General features: G+C 33.6%; 9 protein-coding genes across 9 annotated transcripts; 6 read left to right on the top strand and 3 right to left on the bottom strand.

Annotated features, from left to right (window-relative positions):
• Nucleotides 1–111: 111 nt before the first annotated feature.
• Nucleotides 112–3,481, bottom strand: Tsp_08648 (EF hand domain containing protein). The gene is made up of 7 exons (XM_003373874.1): nt 3,170–3,481; nt 1,805–2,317; nt 1,358–1,608; nt 952–1,279; nt 548–874; nt 364–471; nt 112–306 (listed from the first exon to the last, which is right to left on the bottom strand). Exons 1-7 carry the CDS (start codon nt 3,479–3,481, stop codon nt 112–114), a joined length of 2,034 nt encoding a protein of 677 aa, XP_003373922.1.
• Nucleotides 3,482–6,163: 2,682 nt separating this feature from the next.
• On the top strand, nt 6,164–6,846 carry Tsp_08647 (hypothetical protein). Its single transcript, XM_003373873.1, has 3 exons — nt 6,164–6,179; nt 6,216–6,351; nt 6,843–6,846. The coding sequence occupies exons 1-3, from the start codon at nt 6,164–6,166 to the stop codon at nt 6,844–6,846; spliced, it is 156 nt and encodes a 51-aa protein (XP_003373921.1).
• Nucleotides 6,847–8,520: 1,674 nt separating this feature from the next.
• On the top strand, nt 8,521–10,812 carry Tsp_08646 (chloride channel protein 2). Its single transcript, XM_003373872.1, has 11 exons — nt 8,521–8,571; nt 8,715–8,765; nt 8,819–8,964; nt 8,987–9,052; nt 9,114–9,213; nt 9,284–9,384; nt 9,438–9,513; nt 9,564–9,708; nt 9,766–9,940; nt 10,209–10,290; nt 10,690–10,812. The coding sequence occupies exons 1-11, from the start codon at nt 8,521–8,523 to the stop codon at nt 10,810–10,812; spliced, it is 1,116 nt and encodes a 371-aa protein (XP_003373920.1).
• A 1,107-nt stretch (nt 10,813–11,919) lies between these two features.
• Nucleotides 11,920–12,673, top strand: Tsp_08645 (chloride channel protein 2). Its single transcript, XM_003373871.1, has 3 exons — nt 11,920–11,927; nt 11,964–12,213; nt 12,599–12,673. Exons 1-3 carry the CDS (start codon nt 11,920–11,922, stop codon nt 12,671–12,673), a joined length of 333 nt encoding a protein of 110 aa, XP_003373919.1.
• A 533-nt stretch (nt 12,674–13,206) lies between these two features.
• Tsp_08644 (chloride channel protein 2) lies at nt 13,207–14,816 on the bottom strand. Its single transcript, XM_003373870.1, has 7 exons — nt 14,724–14,816; nt 14,571–14,615; nt 14,108–14,239; nt 13,948–14,078; nt 13,791–13,917; nt 13,591–13,724; nt 13,207–13,333 (listed from the first exon to the last, which is right to left on the bottom strand). Exons 1-7 carry the CDS (start codon nt 14,814–14,816, stop codon nt 13,207–13,209), a joined length of 789 nt encoding a protein of 262 aa, XP_003373918.1.
• A 727-nt stretch (nt 14,817–15,543) lies between these two features.
• Tsp_08643 (pyruvate dehydrogenase complex, E1 component, alpha subunit) lies at nt 15,544–17,746 on the top strand. Its single transcript, XM_003373869.1, has 10 exons — nt 15,544–15,627; nt 15,690–15,752; nt 15,813–15,986; nt 16,037–16,163; nt 16,527–16,624; nt 16,682–16,790; nt 16,981–17,120; nt 17,172–17,311; nt 17,386–17,494; nt 17,555–17,746. The coding sequence occupies exons 1-10, from the start codon at nt 15,544–15,546 to the stop codon at nt 17,744–17,746; spliced, it is 1,236 nt and encodes a 411-aa protein (XP_003373917.1).
• A 1,100-nt stretch (nt 17,747–18,846) lies between these two features.
• On the top strand, nt 18,847–20,332 carry Tsp_08642 (putative ribosome recycling factor). Its single transcript, XM_003373868.1, has 2 exons — nt 18,847–18,884; nt 19,567–20,332. Exons 1-2 carry the CDS (start codon nt 18,847–18,849, stop codon nt 20,330–20,332), a joined length of 804 nt encoding a protein of 267 aa, XP_003373916.1.
• A 210-nt stretch (nt 20,333–20,542) lies between these two features.
• Nucleotides 20,543–22,376, bottom strand: Tsp_08641 (Rab3 GTPase-activating protein regulatory subunit). Its single transcript, XM_003373867.1, has 3 exons — nt 21,862–22,376; nt 21,429–21,760; nt 20,543–20,994 (listed from the first exon to the last, which is right to left on the bottom strand). Exons 1-3 carry the CDS (start codon nt 22,374–22,376, stop codon nt 20,543–20,545), a joined length of 1,299 nt encoding a protein of 432 aa, XP_003373915.1.
• Nucleotides 22,377–24,400: 2,024 nt separating this feature from the next.
• Tsp_08640 (chloride channel protein 2) lies at nt 24,401–25,177 on the top strand. The gene is made up of 3 exons (XM_003373866.1): nt 24,401–24,465; nt 24,706–24,791; nt 25,014–25,177. The coding sequence occupies exons 1-3, from the start codon at nt 24,401–24,403 to the stop codon at nt 25,175–25,177; spliced, it is 315 nt and encodes a 104-aa protein (XP_003373914.1).
• Nucleotides 25,178–25,715: the final 538 nt, after the last annotated feature.

The following is a 25,715-nucleotide window of genomic DNA, read 5'->3' as shown; positions in this document are numbered from 1 at the left end:
CACACCAGCGGTGTGGGGAAAAAGCAACCGGTTAGAAAAAACCCACCCAAATTCCCACCCCTATCCCAGTAGAAGAATGAGCAAAAATTGACTCCCAACAGTAGTGGACATTCAATTTGCAGAGGCGGAAAATTTGGGAAAATAAAGGCCAAACTTTGTTTCAATTCCTGAAAATGTTGCCCGAGCCAATTTGTAACCACCGAAGTGATACGGATTCTCCGCTTCCTGATGATCGTAACGAGTTGTCACAGCCGGCACTTCGGATCCAGTGGGGCGTGTGCCGCCGAAGTCGACATAGAACGTACGCTGAAGTAATTCATAGACCAAAAGCGTGACGCCAAACTGCGGGCTGCTTCGAAAAACTCGAGCTGCTGAACCTTTCCAAAAAGCACGCCAACCTTCTTCACGAAGCACCTTCTTGAAACAGTCCACAATTCCGGTGTAAGTCGATTGGCCAGTTCGAGCGGCAACCTTAAAATACGTGAAAAATTACTGATTAGGCAAATGCATATAGTACAAAACCAAAAAAGAGAAAAACTTCTTTTACTTGCAGTCGAGTTTTGACAACATCCGGCGGTGTGCATAAACCTGCTGCCGGCACTCCGGCTATGAAAGCACTGCAGAACAACGACCAAGAATTGTTGTGGCCATCTGCGTCGGCAAGCCAACGTTTAGCGTGCGCATACAGTGGAAAATAAATCGCCGAGAATGGAATATCACGCAAAAAGCACGCCGATGCTCCTTTGTACAAACCACGCAAGCCCAGGTCGCGTAAGACGGATCCAAGTCCCACACGCGATCCACTGCCGTTGCGCACCTCACCAGCCACTTGAAGCCGAATTTTCACAATCTCCACCGGATTGGTAAACATTACCTAAAAATAAGCAATAAACCTTTTGATTTGATTTATTGATGGGAAAAGTGTTTGAAAAATGAAACGCCTGTGCATACTTGTGAAGCTCCACCGCAACCGCCCGCTATCACTTCTGCCCAGAATGGTATATTGCCGTCGTGGGTAAATTTGTCACGGACAAAATCATTCACTGTAAGTTTGATCGCTTTTTCGGGTGCAACACCCATCAACTGCGGCGTCAGGCCACGATACAAGCCCAATAAACCTTCGTGATGAATCACCTTGCGGAAGCAATCCCACGAATTTCGGTACATCACCTCTCCAAGTGCAATGGCGGTACGTTGATTTTGCATGCGAGTTTTCACCAAATCGATTGGATAGACAACTGTGGCACCACAGGCGCCGGCAATCGAACCGAGCGAAAATCTGCAATCAATGAAACAATGACGCAAATGAAGAAAATTATACCTGTTAATAATAATTTTGAAAAGAAAGAAAAAAAACCTGTAAACATTCTCCAAAGCAACAATGAACGCATCTCGGTCGGCTGGATTGTTGACCGCTTGAATATTCATCAGTCGTTTAATATAGCTCACCCTTTTCAAATGATCTGGATCTATATGTTCGAAGTCTTCAAATGTGACCACGCATCGGTCAGCGTGGGCAAGCTTGCAAAGCTTGAACAAAATCTCCACTTCCAGAGGGGTAACCTGCGCGTGCGGTTGAGCATTGTGCAAAAAATCTTCTTTCGTCACCTGGAAAGCAGATTTGACAAATGTTGCTTTAAATTCAATGTCGATAATGGAACAACTGTAATTTTTATAACAGGTAAAACGCGAAATGTTACTATCCGTGTCCGAATGGAGTTCAATGGTAGTGCAGAATTATAATGGTAATTGTTTTCATTTTTAACTTTATGAAACAAAAGTAGTAAAAGAAAAAAACACCCACCGCGGTCTGCATGTTGCCCTTGGATACATTAAGATAGATGCGTTTCATGAGTTCCATTTTTTCGAAAAGACCATTAAAAGCAGCAAAATATGGATAAGAAACATAATCGACGTTCTCTCGAACGCAAAATTTTCGCAAATTTTCCACCATGAAATTGTTCAATAGATGTCTCTTGGCGGTGAACATAATTTGACAAAACTGATCAACGTTGATTCGGCCACAACTGTCCTTGTCATAATGTCGAAACGCAGCAAGAGCTTGCTCTTTGTGGAAGTCGTGCAAAAGTTCACAAAAATCCAAATAACCAATTCGTCGACGTCGATCTTTGCCAAAGTAACGGGCAACAAAATCCGAATCCAGCTGCAACGGATAAAGTTTGCCAGATTCGGTCAGCGAGACCACATCTTGGAAATCTTGGAATGAAATCTGCGGTGGCTGAGTATTGCTCGATTTGAACATCTCAAAACTTATCAAATACAAAGCATCCGGACTTCTCAGCATAGATTCAAATTGCTAAAAATGCAACGTCATGAAAGGAAAATGCCATGTTAATTCTTCCTGACAACGACAACTGTTTTTAACTTTTGATAATTAATAGCATTTTTAACAACTATCAAATTTTACAATATTATTTAAGTTCTGAGTTTGAAATTTCATATGCCATGTGTATATGTACAATATATGTTTTTCTAAACAATTCACTAAACTTCAAAATCAATATGTCATACTGTAAAAATAAAACTTTCAATCGATTATATCGACAGGATTAATAGCAGTGTCTTGTGTAAAGCTGATTCAAAATGCATGTAATTGGATGCAATTCAACATACAACTGAAACAAAAACAGTGCTTATCTGTACAACTGTTGTGTTCCAAGGTTACGAAATGCACTAACAAACAAGTTATTGACTGAAATGAAAGCAAAAAGAAAATTAACTTTTCACGTGTCTTATGAAAACTAACAAATTACGAGATAATAATGAAAGAATGATGTATAAAAAACAGAAAGTGATCAAAGCACCTGCATCAGTAATGCGTACCAGTATTGCATATAACATCTTCAATATTATTTAGAATAAACAGTTGCACGTGAATTCAGAAAAGAGATTTTATGGATTAAAAATTTTTTCGATAACATTCGAAATTGTTAAAACAATAACGCTCTTTTACAACCTTTAGTTACATTAGTATGAGAAATTGCTTTATTAAAAATTTAGCATAAGATTAAATTACTAAAATTATAATTAAAATAAACAAAGTATAAATGTTTTTAATACCATGATGTTAAAGGTGCCATGAAAAAATTCAACAAATTGTAAATAAATAAGAATATATATATATATATATATATATTCAATAACATACTGAAAAGTCTTCAAAAGAAATAAGTCCGTCTTTATCTTTATCAGCTGCTCTAGCAAGCAGCTTTACCGTCGCGGAATGTAACTTCGCATCCACTGGAAGAGATAGGAACTTGCAAACAAAATCTTCTGCTGTCATAAATCGAGATCCACTGCATTCAGTAGACGCAAAACGAGAAAACGCCGACTTCAACTGATCAGTCGTAGCTGGCAACAAACGATCAGAAAATAATGAAATATCAAATACTAAATCAAAAGGTGATGCTCTGGCATGAGCCGAACGAATAAATAACTTCCCCCATTCGCCACTTTCCATTTCACCTCCAGTTGGTTCAAGTAATATTTTACAGTATCTACGAAAGTCAGGTTTGAATGTAATAAAATTCAGGCAGATTTTTATCAGTACATCACTAATTTTATCATTATGTTATTTTGAGAAAAATGAATTTTGCATTTCAAACATCAAAAAAGTATATTCTTTGGTGATTACAATTTAGAAGTTACTCTTTATTTGTTTTCCCAAATATGGGATAGTACTGATTTCCCCAACGAACTCCGCCTACTTTCTCTCGTCTAAATTTCATTGGTTGTCACACAGATGCACGCAGCTAAATTTCATTGGTTGCCATTTTGATGGGATTAGGTTGCCTAGAGAAAAAACTGCTTAACTTCAAATTGCCTAAGCGAATAGTACACGTCGGGGACAATCGCTATGCAAAATCATAAGTGAACACCATGCTTCAGAGCAGCAATCAATGAAATTCACTGTGGAAAAACAGGCGGAGTTCGTTGGAGAAATCAGGTCTACCCTCACCCCCCTTCCAAATATATTATTATTAGTTAACACCACTGATTACTGTTATGCGTGTGGGTATCATTTTAGACATTTTACTTCAAAAATATGGTTCTGAATTTTTTTATAAAGCATTTTGGTGAGTAGTATGTGCCTTTAGAAAACTATGCCTCATGATTTTAGGCTACAATATCAGATGATTAGTATATTTATAAAATATGCATTTTTTGGTTAAAAAATTAAAAAGAAGCAAGCCATGCATAAAAACAACTGCTTTATAATTCTTTTGAATTATTTGATGGGAAATGCGATGAAGGTGGATTATGAAATGACAGATAACATTTTAGGCATTTCCTGAATTAACAGAGAAAATATATTGCAATGGACATTTCTTTAATTAAATTGTGCTTGCTCCTTTCTACTGCATAACATATATTCTGATTGTTTAACTGTATTTATACCGGAAATCAGAAAAAATTTAAAAGCAAACATTTTTGCGATGCTATGTGAAAGGCAACAACATACTTTGATAATGAAATTGATGAAGCAGTTTTTTATAATATCGTATATCTCACGAACAATTTCTAATTATATTTCACAGCTAATGGCACGTCAATGATTATTATTGTAACAAGTCCACCATTGACGACGGATAAAATATGCTAAAATATCTTTTTAAAAAGTTTTTTAATTGAAGTAAATCAATTTTGTTAAAGATTTTACTAAAAGTAAATGCATCTAAAGATAGTGGAAAACTTATGTTTTGCAGTGCTGAAAGCTGTTTTTCAAAAATGCAATATTGTTAATTGCAATTCGTCATTATTACGTATGTTGCTAGACGCATGCGCGACGTCAGATTGATAAGAAAATTTTATATTAATCATCCAACTGCTCCAGGTAAATAAATAAGCCAACAGTAAGTTAAAGGGAATAACGTCATGTGAGGAAAATCAGTTCCTTCCACGCGTTCAGCAGAAGTGCGGTGGCTCTCTGAATAAAGCACTGTAAGTCATTTTATAGATATTGTAGTTCTTCATCGTTTATCAGTTCGTTAGCTATTTAATTTGATAAATGTTCATCTTGCGTTGATGCCATTAAACGTACCGCATAATGATGCAGATGAAAATCACATTTAAATGACAATAGCCACATTTAATCAAAATTTGCAAGTTCAATGAGCCAGAAATGATTTTTAAGAAACTTAAATAGAACCTTAATGTTTTACTTTCAAAACATTATTATATCAATTACAAAGGAAAGAAAAGAAAGATTCATCACTTATGGCCGTCTAAGCGTTGTAGCTTCACACTCAGAACATCAAGCACAACGTTGCATAGCTGAGTAAGTTCTTTGAAAACTGCAATTTTGGCAACGCAGAGCATGGCATGATGTGGGGCACACTGGTAGAATGGATCAAAGATGAGACAGCAGAGTAAATACAACATTAGCAGAACTGATTCTAACTATACTTTTATCAGAAACGATTGATGCAGTGGCTGATGTGTCCGCTGAAATATGAAAGAAATCTGGTCAGTAGCTAACTATTAACAAAGCTGTAACAGATTTAATTAAAATCACTATCTTCTAGTAAGCTGCATGACAGGCAGCTAATCGAGAGCCTCAGATGAAGAGTATTTCAGGTTTACATCGCTGTTTGCATTGGATTACGTGAATAAACAAAGATTTTCCAGAGAAATATGTAAATTTTACCAAAAGATAAGGCCCGTCAAGCTTGTTTGTTTTACTAAAGAGCAGGCAGAGATTTGCAATAGCAGAAAATACCCGTCTCAAAGAAAAGAAAATCACACGTGAATTCAGATGATCAACTTAATAGAGGTGAAACTTGATCAAGGCAATTGCTGTACTATGAACAAGCTAACCGCACTGCTGATGAAGTCATTTTCTGTGACAGAGTATGTAGAAAGCAATCTATTGGCGGTAGAAATTGATTTAGGGTCAGCATGCTTTATTATTAACAACCAATCATTTAAATGATTGTTCTTAATGAACCAAGCCACCGTACCTTTCACTAGAAAACGCCTTAAAACGTGGTCAAAGCAGAATCTGAAACTACTTGGCAGGTTATGAATCAAAGCACAATTTAACATGCATCCATAAGAGTAACCTACCGTTTCTCATAGAGTTGGTCTTCTCAGACCAAATGGAAATCAACATCTAACAAAAAATATAATTGGATAAATGCAGATGACTGCACTATTACGTTAGCATAAAGAATTCTTCACAAAAACATTTTCAGATTGCTGTGGACTGTGTGCAACCGTAAATATCAACACTCCTGTTGCGCCCAAATTTTATATATGCTTCCCACTGATATTTACCATACATCTAAGAGTAAATAACGCATTGGACGAACTGATCTGTGGTTTCTACATGTAAGTATTCATTTTTATTATTTTAGCTTATCTCGACGTATTGAATACTCCGTTTGATAGTAAAACTAATAATAACAAGTCCTTTAGCATAAATGAATAAATTAATTAAAGAAACAAAGTACGGTAGAGCACAGTAATGGAATATAGTATAATTAAGAAATACAGAAACAGTAGAGGTGTTCTGCGAAGAGTTGGTGAATAAAGCCACTGATAAAGACAAACCTACAGTTCTCTTCAGGAATAGATTGTGTGTGAGATGTTTTACTTCATCTTCAGTTCCATACTGATATTCTCTGTTGCACAGTTCAGTCTTAATCAGCAGATCATCTGAATTGGATTTCACTATCACAGACTTTTCTTAAGCAGATATGAGGTATCTCGATGTAAAATCGTTTCTTTGCTATCATGCAGTCTGATGCACGTGTATTTAAAGTTGGCTTCTAATAATGCGATTTAATCTATAAATTCAGAAATAAATTTTATTTTTTCAGATAAATCATTTCATTAATACAGTTCATAGGGATATATTTTACGCCTGAGAGTCACGGATATAGCAGAATTTGAAGTATCCATCTGCGCAATGAAAAGAATCACAATTCTCTCCCTAATAAATTTTTATGAAACACTGTGAATCTTCATGCATTATTGGACAAAATACAGTCAATAGAATAGTTAGAATAAATAAACAGCTATGATTAAGAATTTTTGTATGTGGAAGATAATCAAGTATAATATACTGATATTTACAGTATTCACTACTCTACTTTTAATGCGCAAATTGAATAAAATCAATTTCTAAATATAATTGGACTGCCTGAGTGCGTGCGCTTATTCTGACACAATAGATGTGCACATTCTACGCTGGAATACTTACTTGCAGGCCAGTTTCCTTTACAGACGTTAGGTGATCCGTATTTGATGCATAACGACTGAAAGCTGGCTATGCATCCTGCATGGGGCGAAATTGCTGCATCTTTTTGAGCTAGCTAGTGTCATGCATTTACTATCTCAACGTGTTAGGAGTATATAAGTAGATACAGAGCTGATACACTTCAGCACAGCAATAGTTTGAGAGCCTGCACAGAACAATAATTATGAATGTTTATAAAAACACAGAAAACTAAATTGTTTGAAAAATATATGTTAGCATTAGTCAATTTATTAAACATTGAACAACACAGCCCTGATAATATTAATAAAGTGAGAATTAGTAAACGTAAACAGCAAAATTCAGTTTCAAATAATCTTTTCAGCAATTTGCTGTGATGCGTGTTTGCGTGTTCATGTGCGCTATTCTTTTGTGTGATAATTTAAATTGCTAGTCTGTATAAGATAGTGTTTAAAATGTTTCATAATGCTGCTGCAACGTGAAACCATCAGATGAGTATATAATACTTTTGATTTCCGTTCAACAAAATTGAAGCAGATCATTTAAATTGTGATTTTCATGCAAGTTGTTCAAGTTTGTGCCAGTCATGTTTTGCTGTGAATCAGATTCCACTCATTCATACATTAAAGTAACCCTTACCTGTTGATATGTAATCGTGAATCCTATACTACAGCAAATATTCGAATGGTAAGAACCGACTACCATACGACATAAATGAAGTTGAGGATAAAATTCTTCAGATAGAAGTTTACCAGTAATTTTACGTTTTTAATAAATTTTAATCTCAAATATTCAACCAAAGGAAATGGTTCTTAATTTATTCTCACTTTTTATTGTAATTAGGAATATAAGTCATATAATTCAGTTGCATTATCTAAGGAGCGTCGTCTATTTGCACAAAACCAATTCTTGAGGTGTACGTTTGAAATTTTATGGAGTAGTCGTGGACTACACTGCCCTCCAGATGTATTAAAATTTCAAATTGATAGCCAACTTAACAGTGCTGTGTAAAATGCTGATTATATATTCTATTATTAAGTCCTAGTTATTGAAAAAATATTTTATTAATTAAAAGTTAGCAGTGCTGTCTTGTCCAGGCTTTGTTCATTTGTTTTTATGCATTGCTTAATATTTATTACAATGTAAGTGCTTTCAACGGCATCACACCATACTGTAATATGCAAATGACACCTGCATATTGATACTGTCACGATGCATTAAGACGCAAGCGCATTTTCTAAAATACTGTTTGCATTCTGAAGTTTCTTTTACTTGAAGCAATGCGGAATAAAATACTTGATTTTAGCAGTGTAAAAGCATTTTTGAGGCAGGTATGATATTCATGAATTTGATTCTTTGTTAATTAGCTAGAAAAAAAACAATTTCATTAATAGATTTCCAATGTTCATAAGACAAATTAATTGTTTCAACTTTATTTTAAAAAATTATATAATATCTTTGAATTTTACAACAGATTTCAGAATGGGGTCAGGGTGGAACAACTGAGTACGGAAAACAGATAAAGGTACGGTTGTTTATTCTAATTTTTGTCTAAATAATCCATCGTGTATTTTATAGAAGCATTTATCTTTTCAACGCGAATATAGCTTTTTGCACAATTATGAAGAAGTTTCAATTGATGCTGTTGCAAAACAATATTTTCATAACCCATTCGATTATATATTCAATATGCATTTGAAGTATAATGTTATCAAATTAAAAGAGTTATTAATTTATTTGTTTTAGTGTTGTATTTTTTCACGCATTTAAGAGCTACTCTAATGGTTTTCATCAGCAGCTGGAATTAGTAAAGTAAGTTAACTTGAGATGATCACAACTTGTTGCAATATACTTAGTTTATTTGATTTATCAGAGCTTTTAACAGTACAGTTTTACAAGTAATAAAGAATGAAAATTGGTTTATGCCATTTTGTTGCCAGTTTAGCAAGAATTTGGTTGTATTAGCAAAATTGGTAAGTATTCAATTATACTTTTTTATACTCCTCATTTTTTTAACTTTTTACAACTTTTCAAATTTTTAAGTTGGCACGTAGAGCGTCGAATGATCAGGTAAAGATTAAAGCTATATTCCAGGAAGCAGCAGATGTAATTCTACAGTGTTACAAATTATGTCAAGCGGACTTGTAAGTTATAAAGAGCTTTTATTTTTAAAATGTAAATTAAATTGAAAATTTAGACAAACCCATGCTATGAATTCAAAAGAAATAGGCTTATTAAGCCTTTTAAATTGCCTATGCGAGCTTTATTTCAAGGTTTCTATTTCAATACTATCTGTAGAAACATGTCACATATTTTGTTTTAGCTCGGTCAAATTGATGATTGCAACGAATGCATTGAATTTATTATGAAAAATAATTCATTATTTGACATAGCTGATAATGCCGATAAAGTTAAGTACAAATGTTATTGTGGACAACTTTCCCTATTAAAGTGGAATTTCAAAGAGGGTATGTGTGTACTTGAAATGATTGCAAATCTAAATCTTTCATAAAACTTTTATTTAGCTGAAGAATGTTTTACCTTTGCTTTGAAACATGTTCCTGAGCAGTATCCGAGGGTGCGTAAAATTATATTGAAGTATTTGATTCCAACAGGCATTTTCCTTGGCAAAGTTCCATCAAAGAAGCTCTTAGAAACTTATGATCTTATGTTCTTCCACGAATTCACTGTAGCATTAAAGTAAATGTTATTATTAATTCACTGAATGCTATTTTTACGATAGCTTTGTAAAATGTTTTACTAAAAGCAGAATTTTATTAGGAATGGTAACATTTGTCAGCTTTCTAATGCTATTGAATCAAATGGAATTACTTTTGCGCGATTGGGAATTTCGTTTCTTTTGCACGCATTTCCCTCTCTCTGCTATCGAAGAATTGTTCGAATTGTGTAAGATGCAAAGTGTTATTTTGTTATTAATATTTTAATGTCTTTCTATGTTTTAATACAGAGCACGAATTGTGGGAAGCAAAATAATTCCATTGCGGTATCTTTACTGTGCATTTGCGTTGAGCACTGAAGGTGTAAATGTGGTCAGTTTTCCGAATTTTTTGATGACTAATATCGTTGATAACTGTGACAAATGGAATGAATTCCACTGCATCTTAATTAACTTAATTGCAAAGGTGAGTCCACTTTTAGAAAATCTGAAAAAAATCCTCACATGAAACATCGATATAATTAATAAAATAAAATATTAATATTAAATTAAAAGCATCAGTAATAATGTTGTCATTCTAATTTATTTAGTTAAAATATGTTATATAATATTGTTATTAAATTTTATATTAAAAATGCGTATTTTTTTATTTTCAAAAATTGCATGCATAATAATTTTCATGAATTAAATTTATCAATAATGCAGCATATTCAGCATTTCTACATGTTCAACTAATTTTGCAGCACATTAAACAAGCGCTATTGCTTTTTAGAAGAATATTAATGCTTCAATATCCACAGCGGATAATACTCTTGTTTTAAATGATTCGACTTCTTTTCCGTCATTAACTGAAGCGACATACACAAATCCACTGTTTTTAGAAGAGTTAGCTTAAAACGATGACTCATAATATGGCGGACCAAAAGTTTGAACTAAGCGTTTTATTTAAAAAAATGAATTTTTTATCCATTATTGTTGCCTAATCATTTAATGTTTAGCTGCCATGGAAAATGTATTTTTTGACTGTCTCGCTATTTGAACAAGTTGATGCTGTCCGCCAGAAATGATCAGGCCTGCTTTTCACTGGCTCTGAGATTTATTAACCTCTGTGAAACCAAGTGACTACGCTAGCTTCAAAGCATCATCACTATATCATAATCGCAGTAACTACAATGTTGATGAATTAAGGTTATTTGCGTTTCATTATTCTTTCCTTTCAATGTCAGATCATGCCACTTTTGATTCGAAGATCTGACATCATTCTAAGAACCAAGTCAAGCCATGCGGTATTATCAACTTATTAATAGAACCCATCAATTTGTTTTGTAAAAACTGTGAAATACTCTTTTCCTATCGTTCCATTAAACTATTATCATAATACTGGTATAATGTGGTCTGCTTACTTCATCCTGATACTATTTTTATCTTCCACTCTTTAGGGTATTTGTTTACAATGACTGCAGATTTAGAAGTTTGCCTCTGTTTAGAGTGGAGTATTTATGGAAGTCATGTCTTACCACATAAATCTGCAAGCCTGAGTAGAACCGCTCAGTGCTGTATGTTCATTTCAGATCTCAGCGGTCTAATGTACCTTAAAATTACTTGGTGAAGTAATTTTGCATGAGATGAAATGACTCCTAAGCACTAAACATCTAACATCTGAACTTTGTTGTATCAGAGATCAAGGGCCAACAGATATTGATACAATACTTGAAATTATTTTCTGAAAAGCTGTGCAACGCAGATCTATGGCTCATTGATATTTTTATATTATTTTACTTAGGCAACATTTCCACAAAATTTTTTGTACCAGCTTGGACATTTAGACGTGTCAACGAAATGTTTCCATTTATTTTTCAAGATGATTTATCTGAGAACGTTTGTGCATAGCATCCACCAAGAGACACAAGTATTGTCCAACAGCGCATTTGCTTAGATGAAAATTATAATCCTTAAAGAGACCAAGGCTAATATTAATTCCAGCTCTGAAAAATTCATTTTTATGGTAAGGTGACATCACTGTAATTGGTTGCGTTTTAATTCGAGGTACTGCGTAGTGCAGTTATCCTTTGATTGTTCATACGTGAATTTTCCTCACTCTGTGCGTGCTTTGAAAAATAGCCCCAAACTACGGCTTCGGACACGTGTCCAACTTCAGTGGAAGTGGATTTGGAGCGACTGGAAGTGCACCTTCGCTAGTTTTGGGAATTATGTGCAGAGTTCTAACGTTGATAACAAGTTGCCATGTCGAGTTGCTGCTACTCGTTCAACGGCAGAAAAGTCAGTCCGCATTCAGGTCTATACAGTTAATTCTGAACTTATTCTAAACTTTGCATTCATTTAAACGACCCTTATCTAGTAAGTTAATCGACGAGTCCGTCATGATCTTGGATCACTTTCTCAAATGGAAACTACATGGCATCTAATTCAACGTCCTAATATTCTGGCATTTATAACTCTTGAATCTAAATATGTTGAAAGTAGATCTGAAAAAGAAAGTAATCATTGTTGAACACGTAGCACATTCAAATGTAAGTAAAATGATAAGAAGAAAGTGATAATTTATCCTAAAGCAAATGGACCGTATTTTAGCACGATTTACATTTGCATTTGTTCACATTATATTTTTGTTTTCATTAACTGGTTTGTTTGAGTAATAATGCGCTCAAAAATATATGTAGAATAAGCGGCAGTTGAAATGGGATCTAAAAACAGCAAGGAAACATTTTGAGCGCTTAAGACATGGTTGCGTGTGAGTTTGATTGTCTTTAACTCTTCGCAGGTCAAGTGAGATTTGAACTTCAAACGGTGAAATGGGGAAATGGGGTAAAAAATGTACCCCGTACATTTTTTTGTAATTGCGTTGCTTTTGTGAAAAACAAATGAATTTTATTAATTTTCTGAATATAAATGATATAACTGTCAGCAAATCAAATTAGTTCAGGCATAATTTCTACAAACTTACATGTATGCAATGCTTCCCTAATTGCATGCTGTCTGCATATCCACTTTTGGCAGATGGAGCATTGGAAATGTATTTTCTGGTCATCTTTTCTTGGGCAGATTCTACATTTACTACGCTTTCTTCCCATTGAAGGTGAGGATTGTTATTCTTCTCTGGCCTGTTCACGGGTGATTCTGAGTGTTTGTGCAGCCCTCAGAATATTGCTTGGTAGATCTATCTTGGTGTTCATTCTGTGCTGGACATGCGGTCGCACCAATGCCAACTTCTGCAGAAAATCTGCTTGGTGTCAGTCCTCGTTTCCATCCAGTTAGGATGCATGCAAGTTCATATAACGTAAGCATTCAATGCTGCAGTGTTCAGGATGTTCATAAACAGTCGGAGTGACCATCGACGAGTTATTTTGCTGCCTGTATACTCCTGAATTATCTGGTCGTCAATGTCTACTCCGTATCTAATTTTATGGTAATGATCAATGATTTCAGGTATTTTTTTGGATAGCTATGACATAATTTCCAGTGTGACGTGACTAGAGTATAGTTCGATTAACCGATTAATTGATTAATTCGATTAATGTCCTGGAAAAAATTAGTGATTATTTATTAGCTTTTATTCGATTAATCGTTATCGTTTTTTGCCGTCAAAATTATATGAATTTAAATTGTTTGCATATTTCCAATGGTATACATTTAACTTAAATATCAGAGTTACTGTAAGTTTTCTGCTTTCCTTAGCTTGAGGTGTCCAGCGCGTAATGAGTGAGGTAGTCCGCTTGTACGTTTGTTGTTAGTTTTCTGTAGTGTTTCATAAATGGAATCTGAATGGCGAAATGCATCTCTGTGCGTCTTATTGTATTACCTTGATAATCCTTCAAACTACATTTCCTCATCAAGTTCAAACTGCATACTAACCCGACCAAATAAACAAGACATAAGGGCTAGTGCGAGGGATCTGTTTGATAGGATGTTCAAAATCCAGGTGGGAGGAAACAAAATATATTGACGACAATGGTGATGATAACTTGCGAAGAAGGCGATCCTGATATAAGTAAAAGTATAGCGGATCAACTTGATACATTGATCAGAAGAAGAAAGTATTTTAAATGTGACCCGATGGATAGCTGTCATGGCAAAGATATTATGAAAATTATCAAGAACGAAATGGCTGTCTTCGAAGCCGTTGGACAACGTCAAAAGGCACTACAAAAGTTATATGATGTACTTATAACTGGACCACCGACATCCTGTGGGGCTGAGCAAAGTTTCAGCGCAGCTGGACTTTTCGTTACAAAATTACAATCGTCTTTGAAAGACGAAACGATTGATATGCTTTGCTTATTACTTTCATATTTTACGCAAAGCTGAAATAAAAGAAGTAACTCATTTAGCTAAATGAATTCAGTTAACTGAATTATTCGATTAATCGCGATTTATAAATTGTATTGTTCGTTATTCGAAAATTTTAAACGAACGACTAAAAACCATGCCCTAGACGTGACTTAATTTCCAAATATTGGTGAAAAGTCCAGATCACGGAAGATTAGGTGGGGAATAAAATGGACCCCAACAACAAAATCGCTATAATTCTTCATCTAATAATTATATGCGCTTGAAAAAAATCGTATCGTGTAGAATTGTATAAAATTTAGCTACAGAAAAATGAGGCCTAAAACAAAGCAGTGCGATAGAGACATTTGCCAAAAACAGCGGTGAGGTGCAAAATGTACCCCACTTGACCTGAGAAGGGTTAATTTTTAAAACAGTTTATTCTGGATTTGGGAGCCACCTATGTGAAGACGGACGCTATCATCATAAACGAAACCTAAGCTGTAAAGCAGTGCATACTATGTTGACCATACCACGACGCCAAATGAGGTAACCATTGGCCTTGTTAAGAGAGAAGTTAAGTGAAGAGTGCAGTGCAGAAAGTGCAAACATGCATGCAAAAAGTTGCAGTGCTTAATTTATACAAGCAAATTATATTTTAAAAAGCCGTGAAAGTACGGAATTTCAAGAAATGATATATTCACTGAAAAGAGGCTACATTATTATCTGATCATATCTGACCAGTCAGATCATTTCAGTGAAATATTCAGCCTGAAAGTGTACATCATGATGTACCATTAAATGGAATTTGTGATGACTTAATTTATTCTACCTAAAATTATGTATTTTAATTAGTGAATTTTCTCTTTTAATATTGCTTTTTAAATAAGAACTTAATTTTCAATTACTGATATAGTACTTAGCAATTTTATCTAATTTTTCATCTGGTAATTTGATTGTTAGTTTTATTATTTTTTTATATAATAAATATCCTTGATTGATATTGTAATATCAAAGTGATCTAGTACTGACAAAATAGTATAACTTACTACATTATGTGAACTTGTTTTTCAACAATTCTGTAGCATTCTATATTGTTTGTTGGTAGTCTTGTTCTATAATTAGCAGTTGTGTTCCATTGTTATTCAACATTTCAATTTTACGTGCAAAAGCATTTCAGTTTTTACCAAGAGTAACTTTTTAAAATTATTTTTCACATGTACAATGTCTCAAGTTTTGCAATTGTTATAATGTGCAATTAATTTATCTTCATCAATTGCATTGAGCCTCCTAGAAATTGCATTCAATTTCAAGTGGATTTTAACAACGGTGTGCATGAATGTTTTTACGTTTATTCTGTTTTGCTGTTTCAGGGGCGATGTCGGTTTTCAACTTGATCCGTTGCTTTCATTCGCCGGCTTTGGTGAGCAATAACCTTGTTCATTTACTGTTTGAAAAAACCAAATTTTTTGCTTTGGCCCTTAGATTTTTCGTGGCTCCAGTGGAATGAATTTCTCCACCGCGGCAGAAGCTGCTTTTGATATTACGGTGAATATTGAAATGAAGCGGGGAAATTCAATTTTTGAACTGCTGAATCTTCTTTTTAAGCCTTTCAAAACGCACAAGCTTGACAGCGCTCCTGCGCAGCAAGTGACAGTTACTAGAGATGAAGCCATGAAATATTTGCGCGAAATGTTGCTGGTGCGTCGAATGGAAACAACTGCCAGCAATATGTACAAAGAGAAACAGATTCGTGGCTTTTGTCATCTTTATTCTGGACAAGTGGATTGAAATGAATTGGTGAATATTGAAAATTGATGAAACATTTTCAGGAAGCCGTTGCTGTTGGTATGAAAGCTGCGATGAATGAAGACGACTCGATAATTACAGCTTATCGATGCCACGGATGGTCGTTTTTGTCTGGCATTACTTTGAAGCAAGTTTTCGCCGAATTAGCTGGTAAGGTTTCAGTTTTTTCTTAATACTTGCTGTTTCTGTTTTTCATAAATTGGCACTTGCTTTTTAGCACTGCTGTTTCTGCATTTTTGATCTTCATATGCATTTGATTCAGCTTTCAAGTGCATTGATTGCAATGATTTATGCTGACATGTTGTCCAACTGTTTTATTTTTGCTACAAACTTTTGTTGAATGTTATTAAAATTGATGATTGAAGTGGAATTCATTGAAAAAATTTTTAAATACGCTAATCAATATTGTTTACTAGCATAATTAAATTGTAGCAATATAAATAGCTCGTGTTCAAATATGCACAGTTGTAAATTGCATTGTTCAGTCATAATTTTATTTTATTTTATTTGCAGGGCGCGTTACTGGTGCGGTTCATGGAAAAGGTGGTTCTATGCATATGTACAATGTGAAAAGTCATTTTTATGGTGGATGTGCTATTGTCGGCGCGCAGGTATACTTTCATAAAATTATATCTGTTCGTATTTTTTACAGAACTGATCGTTCTTAGATACCTCTTGGAACTGGCATATCATTTGCTTATAAATATCGAGATGAAAAAAAGGTATCATTTTGTCTTTATGGAGACGGTGCATCCAATCAAGGCCAATTATATGAATGTATGCTTTTCTTTTCTCTTCATATTAATTGCATCACTGATGATCTTTAACGTTTGCTTTGTGTTAACAAAACTGAAATGCAGTAATTATAAATGAAGCATTTAAAATCTTTCAGCATATACATTATATCAAGTAAAACTATCTAAACTTTCATTATGTAGTTGATTTAATTTATGTTGTAATGTTTTAGCGTTGAATATGGCGAAATTATGGCGCTTGCCATGCGTATTTGTTTGCGAAAACAACGGATATGGTATGGGGACATCAGTTGAACGGTCATCTGCTTCAACTGAATATTACACCCGAGGTGACTACGTTCCTGGTTTATGGGTATGCATTATATCTGTTGATTATTATTATTATTATTATTTGTCTTTTTAGGTGAATGCGATGGACGTTCTAGCAGTGCGTCAAGCAACTAAGTGGGTTGCTGAATATTGTCGCGAAGGAAACGGGCCTGTTGTTCTGGAAATGGCGACTTATCGTTACTTTGGGCACAGCATGAGTGATCCTGGTACAAGGTATTATATGGATAGACAGTTTTTGGTTAATTTAATTGATGATTAATTTCAATATTTGTTGTTTTGCAATTCAGCTATCGAACCAGAGAAGAAATACAAAAGGTACGGAAATTACGTGATCCGATTACTAGTTTTCGTGAGAAAATGTTATCAGCTAATTTGGCAACAGAAGAAGAACTGAAAGTATCCTAATAAAGAGTGGTTTTTCTGCTAAATATGGATGGGATAGAATTTATTTTTCAGGATTTGGAAAAGCAAGTTCGAAAGGAAGTGGAGAAAGCTCTGGAAGAGGCTCTCAAAGATGTTGATCCACCGCTAGAGCTGTTGTATACTGATGTATACAAAGATACACCTGATTTGGTTCTCAGAGGGACTTCAGCAGATGTAGTTACAGTATTGCCAAAAACTCTTACCAACGATGTGCTGAAAATATGATTGATTTCTGATTATTAAGAAAATAATATGTTTTAGATAATTTAGCTAGATTTTAGGCAATTCTTCTAATTTAAAGTAAGCTTTTATAGACATCCTGATTCGATTTTACGATGATTTGATAATGGCACAGTGATAAATTGTGCAGATTTAACTTATATTGGGCAAAGTAATGGAAGAAATGATTTGATCTGTTGTTGATTACATTTTACTTAGTCTGAAATGATTTCTGAAATTTGAAAAAATGATACTTTTACATTTTTGAAAAATTCATATAATACATTGTTAGTTGAGTAATTTTTATCAGCGTGAATGGAAGTATTGTTTGATTTGATAATTGAGATAAATTTACTGAGGCATATTTTCTCGCAAAGTGCGTAGTTTATTCATCACTGTTCAAAACTTGTTCAATCAGTCGATTAATTATATTGAAATTATTGCCCTCAAGTATGTTTATTTTTGAAATAAGAATTTCAATCTGCATGCAACTGTTACTTATACTTTTGTATCATTATGCATATGCTATTTCATTTACGTTTGCAAATTGTAAAATGATTTGTATTTATTAAGGTGAGCGTGGAGCATCAAAATGTAAATTAATTGTCAGAAATTTTCAAGCAGTAAGCATACAGCAAATAAAAACATGTAAGTATGATATAGTATTCAATTTTAAGTGTTTGTTAAGTTATAAAATTTTAGAATGTATCAATTTAGAGGCAAATTTTATGAATATAAACAGAAAATAATAGAAAAAGTTGATATAAATCACTTAATATGCTCCACGAAATAGCAGTGGTATTTTTATATTTATTTCCGACAAATAATATACTGTTCGATAAATCTTCAGATTTGCCTTATGCATAAACTTTTCAAAATGTTGCCATACATTTCAAGTTTTAACCAATTCACCTGAAATGAAGGTTATTTCTTAATTTTAATTTAATTTAATTTAATTTTAGAATTGTTTAAGCGACTTTAATTGAATGCTAACATATGGTAATACACTTAAATTATGAGTTATACTTTGTTAAAGAAAATGAAAGCATCAGATTTTGGTATTATTTTTACTTATGCTATTTAAGCACAACTGTTTCTTTATTTAGATGGAGAATTTTCAATTTGTGAATTTTATTAAGTGTTGGTAAGATTTGATCTTTATTTTCTTTTTCTATCCGTATACTGTATATTTTCAGTTTTGCTCAATAAAATAGTGAGGTTAATTTTACGTCAGGTACATGTTGTTTTATGTATATTATTTATTTATGCATCTGTTGGATAATAATAATAATAATAATAATAGAATAATAACGTTTCTTGCTGTTTTTATATTTTTCACATTTTGGTTTTGCGATCATTAGTACATAACGTGCTTTGTTGATATCTCATTTGTTGTTCAGTTGATAGTGTTTTTTAATTTGTAACTTTTAAATGCCATAATTATTAAGCGTATTTTTGTAGCAATTAAGGGTATAATTGGTTATATGAAATAACAGTATGAAACATTTTCAATATCATGTAAGTGGTTTTTAACTTATTACTTGCAGCAATATTTAAGAACTGAATTGAAGATGGTGATTTATTTTCATTGGGTTACTGTTGACAGTTGATGATTATTATGTACAATGTTTTGCATTTGAAGGCGTTGTTGATGTTGCTCTTGCATGTATGACATATTTGAAATGTATTAACAGTTGTATATTGTTTAAAAAAATCGTTTTTCCATCTTTCGCCTGTTTCTTGACCTAATTGTACATTGCGCTTGTCAGATTTTAAATTAATTTCAAACTAATATGTTCTGTTTTAGATCTGTTTGTTCATTTCAGTTCAGCTCTTTTAGCTCCAATGCTTAGAACGACGTGGAGGAACTTGGTTGGTCAGGCGATTCGAAATTTCAGCTTTTCAAAAAATGCCACCTTGTCATTGTGGATGCGTAAATCGTACCCGCTTGTTGAGTCGGAGAGGGCTTTTTCACGAAACAAAGGCGAAAGCAAGCGGAGAATTGTCAAACTTGACAGCGGTGAATTGGAAAAATACTTGGACGAACATGCCGTCGTGAGCGAAATGGAAAACGAAGTGGAAAAATTGCGCGAACAATACGTGCAGCAGTTGTCGTTGAAGAACAACATCCGGGCGTTTGAAGCATTATCGGTGGAATTTGACGGAAAAGAGCCCGTACCGTTGAACCACATTGCCCAGGTAACGTTGAAAAATCCACACTTGGCAATAATAAATTTGTCTTCAACGCCGCAAGCTGTAAAAGCGGTGATGAAGGCAATTGCGGAGAGCGGTTTGGATGTGGGCGTTCAGCAGCAGAATGCATTTTTGTACGTGCCCCTGCCACGCCCGTCGAAAGCGAAACGGGAACAGTTGGCAAAGAATGCGAAAATTTTGTACAACCGCTGCCATGATCAACTTCGAGAAATTATGCGTTACCACGAGGTGAAGTTGCGCAAAAAAGAGCACAGTCTACAAAAGGAGATTTACAATTCACTGATTTTCCACCTTGAAGATCTTGTTCGAATCTACGCGCAGAAGGCAGAAAAACTCATGAAAGCTAAACAAGAAGAGCTAATGCAAGAGATTAAATAGTCTCGTGTTGATGACATTCATCAACTGGTGAATCAAAATGAAGAAATTCATTTATTATGGCGTTTGAACTTTTCTCAGCTGAAAACATTGAACGCCGAGTGGATTTCTGGTAAATAAATCGACAGTCCTTTATGTTTACTTTTATTATGGATCTATTTGCAGAAAGCAGTAAATAAATGTTCGCAGTGAAGGTTGCCAAAGTTTAATAAATCAGCAACATCTCTCTTTACAGCACATATCTGGCTGCAAATAAGGAAAGAAGTATTTGCCAGACATATTTAAAAAACACAACGGTAATTGATCAGTCGAAGCAACAGTGTGAGAGGCAGAAATCAAAGTTCCTTGCGGATCGACAGCCATTGTTGCAATTAATCGACAGTTCTGTAAGTGCCAAAATTCAAGCCTCCCCTTCGCTGGTACAAAAATTACAAATAACAAAATAAAGTGACTACTGTTTAATGCTTCATCGTGAACTGGAAGCCAACCGAACTGCGCATCCGGATAACCGCTCCACACGTGTAATACAAGATGATTACGAACATCAAGCAGTATTATTCGACGACCGGAATCATAAACGACGGCTAAACCACAATTGCCTGGTCCGACTGATATTCTTTCACCTGAATTCGAAACAACTGGCAACGACAATTTTGCTTCGATTTCTGAAATAAAAACACACACACACACCATCATTTTCAAAAATCTGTAACATCAATGGAAATTTTGAGCAAGATTTAAAATGGGTAAATGTACTGACCTCATAAAAAAGATACAACAAGTAAGCGATCTCTTAAAAAATTATCCTTTAACAGACTTCGTTTCTAAATTTAAAACTTCATCATTTTCATGATTTCCAGTTAAACTTATTTCTTAAATATCGAATGGAGTAATAATTTATAAAAGTTTAAAACTCATTCAAAAGCAATTTTATAATTAATCTTCTAATTTAAAACCAATCGAAAGCAATTCTGCAGCGCATAATATTGCTGTAAAAATGTTGAATGAATAAAAAGTTTCATAATTAAAATAATGAATTGTTTGTAATTTATATAAGATATATATATATGTATATATATATATATATATCTTGTAATACCTGATGGAAGTTTACGAAGCAGAACCTCATTCCAGAAGTTTGATTGTCTTTTCTTTGAAAAAGTTAAATACAAAGTGTTCAATGCGATACTGACTGCAGAATACACATTGTAGTAGTGTTGTCCAACTTTGCCAGCAGAGTTGTAGATTGTTACTAGTGGATCTTTGCCAACTGCCATAAAAGTGTAATTTGGTAGTGCATTTCCAGATGCTATACAAGTTTTCCACGGATTTGTCCGCACTGAACAAAGGCAAGCCAGTGACTTTACTGATTCCATTTTTGGAATGCACCACTTTTCATACAGTATAGAATCGAAATCAGGCTTCCAGCTGCTGTCAGTTTCTGTTTTCAAAAGAGCAGCAGTTGCCAACGCCATCAATCTATATATTTAATTAATTATTTATTTGAAGCAGAGCATCTCAATCATAGTCACCTGCAGCGATCCAGTGTAATGAAATAGTCTTGACATAGAACGGTCACATGTTTGTCACACAAATCGACACTTTTAACTGCTGAAAAGCTAATTGTCAAAGAAAACAAACAACTCGAACGGTAAACACTAAAAGCCGACATGGTTCCATCCTGAAGACCAACCAGTAAAAAAATACGATCAAAGAAACTTGTCAACTTTTCGCTCGTTGCCAATGCTCCACGTGAAACATCATAGCTGGACGATAAAATTCGTATAGCTGATATTGTCGAAGACAAATTTTTCTCATAAGCGAAGTCCCAGCTGTCGTCGACTTTTTTCAAAACAACAAATTTAGTGTAATAAGCAATCGCCATAACGTGTGCAGAACAGTCGACAGCTATCAAGGCTTTCGAAAGCCAAACTTTCACTTCATTACATTTTTCTAAAGAAGGAATATTGAATTTGAGAACAACGCTACGCCAGCATTGCTCATCAATTGACATCTCTTTTGGAACCGCTATCGTTTTACGGGACATGATTCTTTTTTACCAACGCCAAAAAATAGTGGAATAAGGAATTCAGTAACAAATAAAACAACAGTAGGATCGCGAAGAAAAACACAATATCGAGATACACAGCTGTAGGATGAATATACAGCCAATATGATTATTCAAAAAAATATCAGTCGGTGTTTTACAGTAAGTTAAAAAAATGCAGGTATTAAAAAATGTTTTCATGTACGTGTTATTATATTATATCGAATAGCAATATTTACGTTTCATTTATGTTGTAATTTTTAATTTATATTTATACTTACATATTTATATTTATATTTATATTTATATTATTTCTTACTACAGATTATTGCACAAAATAACAACTGTTGTTACGTTGTGTTACCAAATATGATGAAATATTTGGATAGAAATCAAAGTAGCATTTTGCAGAGAATTAAAATTATCATAAGTCATCTAACAGCTGCAGGTCAATTAATAAACTAACAGATATATTAGGAAGGAAAAGGTCAATTTGTTCGACATGCGGCGACTTTGTGGATATAGCACAGTGCTTTGTGGTGATTTGTAAGTTATTCTTTTAGTTATTTATTATATTTTATTACGTTACGCCACTTAATAAGTATTTATTCTGCTATGATGTGATTCATATAACAACATAATAGCAGTGCTAGAAGTTTTCTTTCTGAAAAAATATTATTTTGGGTGCAGTATGTTATTGTTACTCATTCAGGATTATGTTGATGCGCTAGTAATGCAGTGTATATTTTGCCTTTATCAATCCCATATCTATCTTCTGTTACATTGGATCGAACAGTTTTATAGTGCTGAGATTCATATTTTTCTCCATTAATCTGTTTTATAAAATTCTGCCCTCCTGAATAATACTATCACTTTATTAAAAATATATTAATTAATGGGAATTTTTAAAGTGCAATTACAACAGTAAACTGAATTTTAAAATAAAAATTGCAAGCGTATTGCAAATAAACCCTTAAATAAAAACTATTAAATGCATCCGCATATTTAAATAATACCGTTTTTAGAATTTTTGGAAATATTAGATGTAAATTTAACAAATTGGTTTTTGGTAAATGCAATATCGAGCACCATAATTATTGCATTAAATTATAAATGAATCGGATATATCCTGTTTTAATATTTAATTTCAATATTCGCACTGATTTTAATATTTCGAAAGGTATTGAAAATAATTTTTTCAACATAAAGTTAAATTTGGTGTCGAGGTTGAAGGCAGTAAAGATGGGCCGCTAAATGTTACGTTAAATAACGCGCATTAATTTTGCGGTTATGGTTGCGTTATCGGTAACGAGGCGTTATACTTATAATTTAATTAGCGAGCATTGTCATGGCGTGAGTAACGTGTCGAATGGGCGCTTCAGTGTTTGCAATTGCAAGCTTACGCTCTGCGACTAGTGACGCTTGAGTTTTTCATCGTATATGAATTTTACAATCTATGAATTATTGATGATTTTTGTCATTATTTCTGTATTCATATTTTCTAAATGGGCAATTACATTGATATTATCCCATAACAAAAGATACATTTCATCGATAAGAACATATCTGTTTTTGTACGTTGATTTTTTTTCGAGTTAATTTCAGTTGGGTTAAAAATGTAGTTAAAAATATTTAATATTCAATTCACCAACATAATGTCATCATGCTGATATTTGAAATATTACATGTGAAAGTACTGAATTAGTTTTCTGTGAATGCATGTACACTTATCACAAGTAATTAACACCATTTATTATAATTCGCTAAAATACAATTCCTTTTAAATTTTAACCATGCCCATTCTACATTTTACTTTTGAGAGCATACTGAAAATAATTGCTCAAAATGTAGTCAAATGTAGTGTTTAGGATGAATGCAGCCATGACATGCAGGTGAGCGCCACGCGAGGACTGTTTTCAACTTGAATGTATTTATTTTCCTCTCACAGCAGCGCTTCTTATCTTTCTTAACCGCCATTACCATGACATGAGTAACGTGTAAAAACTGCGCTGCACGTTATGCAAATGCACGTTTACTGGGTACGGCTTTTCAACACTTTTTGCTGGACAACAATTTTACAGTGTATAAAGTATATATAAATATATTTCTAATGTATTAATTTTGGATAATTCATATCTCTGAATTGTAATAAATCAAAAATATTCAGTGAAAAAAAATTTAAATTTTGAAAGTTTCTGTTGCTTTAATGAAAATCAGGAACAATTCTTATAAAAATAAATTTTTTTTAACGGGTGAAAAAATTCATAGTTTTGATGTAAAAATTAATGACACCATTCGATATTTACATTTATTTCACTTATATTTTTAGTCCCTTTTTATTTCAACTTTGTTATAATCCTATTTTAAGTTTACCTTCTTCGTATATCTCAACAAGTACCCAATCAGAAGCTGTCGGTATAATTTTATAACAGTTAGAGAATAATTTTCTACCGATATAAATTAGTTGCCTTAATTTTTGGAAAAAAAAATTTTTATCGAAAATTGCAAAATTTCATGGGCTTTAGACTTGGTAGTTTTTGCGAAAATCGGCGAAAAATATGTTTTCAAAATTTGGACTTTTTTTGATCGTTATAGTTTTATATTGACAAAATATACTGTTTTCTAGCATTTCAAAAGAAACTACCCAGCAGTTGTGGAATAAATGGCCTCTAGAGTTGTTTGCTGCTAATCTTAATACAAAGAGAATTTGCCCATCAGAATCTCTCTTTCAACCGAAGCAGAGACTGCCAATCTGTGCACATGAAACATTTTTGACATCGAATCTGTTACATTTACACTAATTATTTCTTTTTTTTACGATTAATAGAATTGAATTATTGAAATTGTTGCTCTTAAATAATCATTAATTTCTGCGAATAAAAGCGTAAGCATTGTAAGTGTTTACTTTGCTAAAAAGCAAACATTTCATGGAAGGCGGGCCAGATTACCATCTATTTCATGTACTCAACTTCTGATTAATACCAGACGCATGCCTATTTGAATTTACTATCCCTAAGTAACAACGATGCAATGGTGATTTGCATAATTAGTACAATACGCTGTTCCCCAGGGTAAACAATCATTACAAATCATACGTAATTAAATAAATTCACAATTCATTTCAAACTATTGGGCTCATGCACGGTATTTATTCGAATCTTCAAAGGTATCCAGCAGTTTGTACGGTGAAACTTATTCCATGCTTCTCAGAAACCACGGCTTATAGTAAAATAACTTTATGATTATAACAATAAATTGTGCGCCAATTAAAGGCTATGTAAATTTTCAATAACATCGGAATTGTGAATTTTTTGGAGAAATTTGAATAAACCTTCCCGG

This window comes from Trichinella spiralis, assembly GCF_000181795.1.
Source record: "Trichinella spiralis strain ISS 195 chromosome Unknown Scfld6, whole genome shotgun sequence".
NCBI lineage: Eukaryota > Metazoa > Nematoda > Enoplea > Trichinellida > Trichinellidae > Trichinella > Trichinella spiralis.
Note: the sequence above shows the minus strand (reverse complement) of the source record. Positions and strands in the feature narration are given on the sequence as shown.

Coding starts and splice junctions, on each gene's coding strand:
- Tsp_08641 (XM_003373867.1), bottom strand. CDS start 22,376: ATGTCCCGTAAAACGATAGCGGTTCCAAAAGAGATGTCAATTGATGAG. Junction 21,761..21,861: donor ATTACACTGGATCGCTGCAG/GTGACTATGATT, acceptor AGAAACTGACAG/CAGCTGGAAGCCTGATTTCG. Junction 20,995..21,428: donor GCTTCGTAAACTTCCATCAG/GTATTACAAGAT, acceptor TTTTTATTTCAG/AAATCGAAGCAAAATTGTCG.
- Tsp_08642 (XM_003373868.1), top strand. CDS start 18,847: ATGGAGAATTTTCAATTTGTGAATTTTATTAAGTGTTG. Junction 18,885..19,566: donor GTGAATTTTATTAAGTGTTG/GTAAGATTTGAT, acceptor TGTTCATTTCAG/TTCAGCTCTTTTAGCTCCAA.
- Tsp_08648 (XM_003373874.1), bottom strand. CDS start 3,481: ATGGAAAGTGGCGAATGGGGGAAGTTATTTATTCGTTCGGCTCATGCC. Junction 472..547: donor TTGTCAAAACTCGACTGCAA/GTAAAAGAAGTT, acceptor ACGTATTTTAAG/GTTGCCGCTCGAACTGGCCA. Junction 307..363: donor GGAAAGGTTCAGCAGCTCGA/GTTTTTCGAAGC, acceptor GAATTACTTCAG/CGTACGTTCTATGTCGACTT.
- Tsp_08640 (XM_003373866.1), top strand. CDS start 24,401: ATGCACGTTTACTGGGTACGGCTTTTCAACACTTTTTGCTGGACAACA. Junction 24,466..24,705: donor ACAATTTTACAGTGTATAAA/GTATATATAAAT, acceptor TTATATTTTTAG/TCCCTTTTTATTTCAACTTT. Junction 24,792..25,013: donor TACCCAATCAGAAGCTGTCG/GTATAATTTTAT, acceptor GCATTTCAAAAG/AAACTACCCAGCAGTTGTGG.
- Tsp_08644 (XM_003373870.1), bottom strand. CDS start 14,816: ATGTTTGCACTTTCTGCACTGCACTCTTCACTTAACTTCTCTCTTAAC. Junction 14,616..14,723: donor GTCGTGGTATGGTCAACATA/GTATGCACTGCT, acceptor AACCCTTCTCAG/GTCAAGTGGGGTACATTTTG. Junction 13,725..13,790: donor TGTCTTGTTTATTTGGTCGG/GTTAGTATGCAG, acceptor TAATACAATAAG/ACGCACAGAGATGCATTTCG.
- Tsp_08646 (XM_003373872.1), top strand. CDS start 8,521: ATGCGGAATAAAATACTTGATTTTAGCAGTGTAAAAGCATTTTTGAGG. Junction 9,385..9,437: donor AAATTATGTCAAGCGGACTT/GTAAGTTATAAA, acceptor TTGAAAATTTAG/ACAAACCCATGCTATGAATT. Junction 10,291..10,689: donor GCACTGAAGGTGTAAATGTG/GTCAGTTTTCCG, acceptor ATTGCTTTTTAG/AAGAATATTAATGCTTCAAT.
- Tsp_08643 (XM_003373869.1), top strand. CDS start 15,544: ATGTTTTTACGTTTATTCTGTTTTGCTGTTTCAGGGGCGATGTCGGTT. Junction 15,753..15,812: donor AAGCTGCTTTTGATATTACG/GTGAATATTGAA, acceptor CTTCTTTTTAAG/CCTTTCAAAACGCACAAGCT. Junction 17,495..17,554: donor CAACAGAAGAAGAACTGAAA/GTATCCTAATAA, acceptor TTTATTTTTCAG/GATTTGGAAAAGCAAGTTCG.
- Tsp_08645 (XM_003373871.1), top strand. Junction 12,214..12,598: donor AAAAGTCAGTCCGCATTCAG/GTCTATACAGTT, acceptor AAATATATGTAG/AATAAGCGGCAGTTGAAATG.